The sequence below is a fragment of the Emiliania huxleyi genome (genome assembly GCF_000372725.1).
Source record: "Emiliania huxleyi CCMP1516 unplaced genomic scaffold EMIHUscaffold_3809, whole genome shotgun sequence".
Lineage (NCBI taxonomy): Eukaryota > Haptophyta > Isochrysidales > Noelaerhabdaceae > Emiliania > Emiliania huxleyi.
The window spans coordinates 891-1864 of record NW_005199110.1 but is presented as its reverse complement, the minus strand read 5'-3'; the positions used below and the strand labels follow the sequence as shown (position 1 = coordinate 1864).

The 974-nt window shown below is 65.3% G+C and overlaps 1 protein-coding gene across 1 annotated transcript; it reads left to right on the top strand.

Annotated features, from left to right (window-relative positions):
• Positions 1-98: 98 nt before the first annotated feature.
• On the top strand, positions 99-746 carry EMIHUDRAFT_124010 (hypothetical protein; the record flags this gene model as incomplete). Its single annotated transcript, XM_005771537.1, has 1 exon — positions 99-746. The coding sequence occupies one exon, from the start codon at positions 99-101 to the stop codon at positions 744-746; it is 648 nt and encodes a 215-aa protein (XP_005771594.1).
• Positions 747-974: the final 228 nt, after the last annotated feature.

The window sequence follows — 974 nt, the reverse complement described above, 5'->3', positions numbered from 1 at the left end:
GTCGTCTCGCGGTGAAGCAGCCGCTGCGCGCGAGCAGCGCCTTCGCCTCCGAGTGTCAGATCGCGGCAGCACTACACCATGAGAACATCATCTATGTGATGGGCTTTGCATGCGCCCCGCGCGAGACGCCGTTCCTCGCTCTCGACTATGCCGACGCAGGGACTCTGGGAGATTTGTTGATCGGGGATCAGAGGGGCGAGAGCCGCTCCCTCGGCGTGCAGATTGCAAGAGCAATGTCGTACCTGCACACGCGATCTCCCCCCATCGTGCACCTTGACCTCAAGCCATCGAACGTGCTGCTGTCGGCGCGCTCTGAGGGGCTTGTCGCTAAGCTGTGTGACTTTGGGCAGGCGAGGCGACTAGCCGTTGGGGCGCAGCTCTCGCACTCAGGCACGCCGGGTTGGCGGGCGCCCGAGCAGGTGCGGGTGGCCCGCGACTTTGCAGTCGTGCCGCTTTCGCGTGGCACCGACGCCTGGTCGCTAGGGTGTGTCCTGGCTGCGCTCGAGGCGCCGTCGGGCGTCTGCGACCCGTACCACTTCGCCACGGGCGACGCGCCAGGCAAGTGCGACTCGCGCCTCCGACACGAGCTCGACGCAATCGTCGCGAACGGCTTCACCCGCCCGTGTGTGCCCGATGAAAGCCGGCTTGCAGGTGTGGTCAGCGCGTGTACGCACGCCCTGCCTAGCGAGCGAGCGACGTGCGCGTGGGTGCGCGCCGAGCTCGAGCAGCTTCTGCTGCAGCCGTGAGCGCAGAGAGTGACGCGCGAGTGACGGGCGAGGCCGATTGTCGATCTCTTTTCTGGTTGGTGCCATGTTTTGAGGGTGTATGAAATCTGTAATTGTCAAATGACACCCGGCTAGGCCGACACAGCCCCCCTCCCCCACTCGCCGCGCTAACAGTCTCGCACAAAATAAACAGCCGAGAGCCGGGTCGGGTCGTGTGGGCACAGCCTCAGCAGACACAGCCTGCGCGAC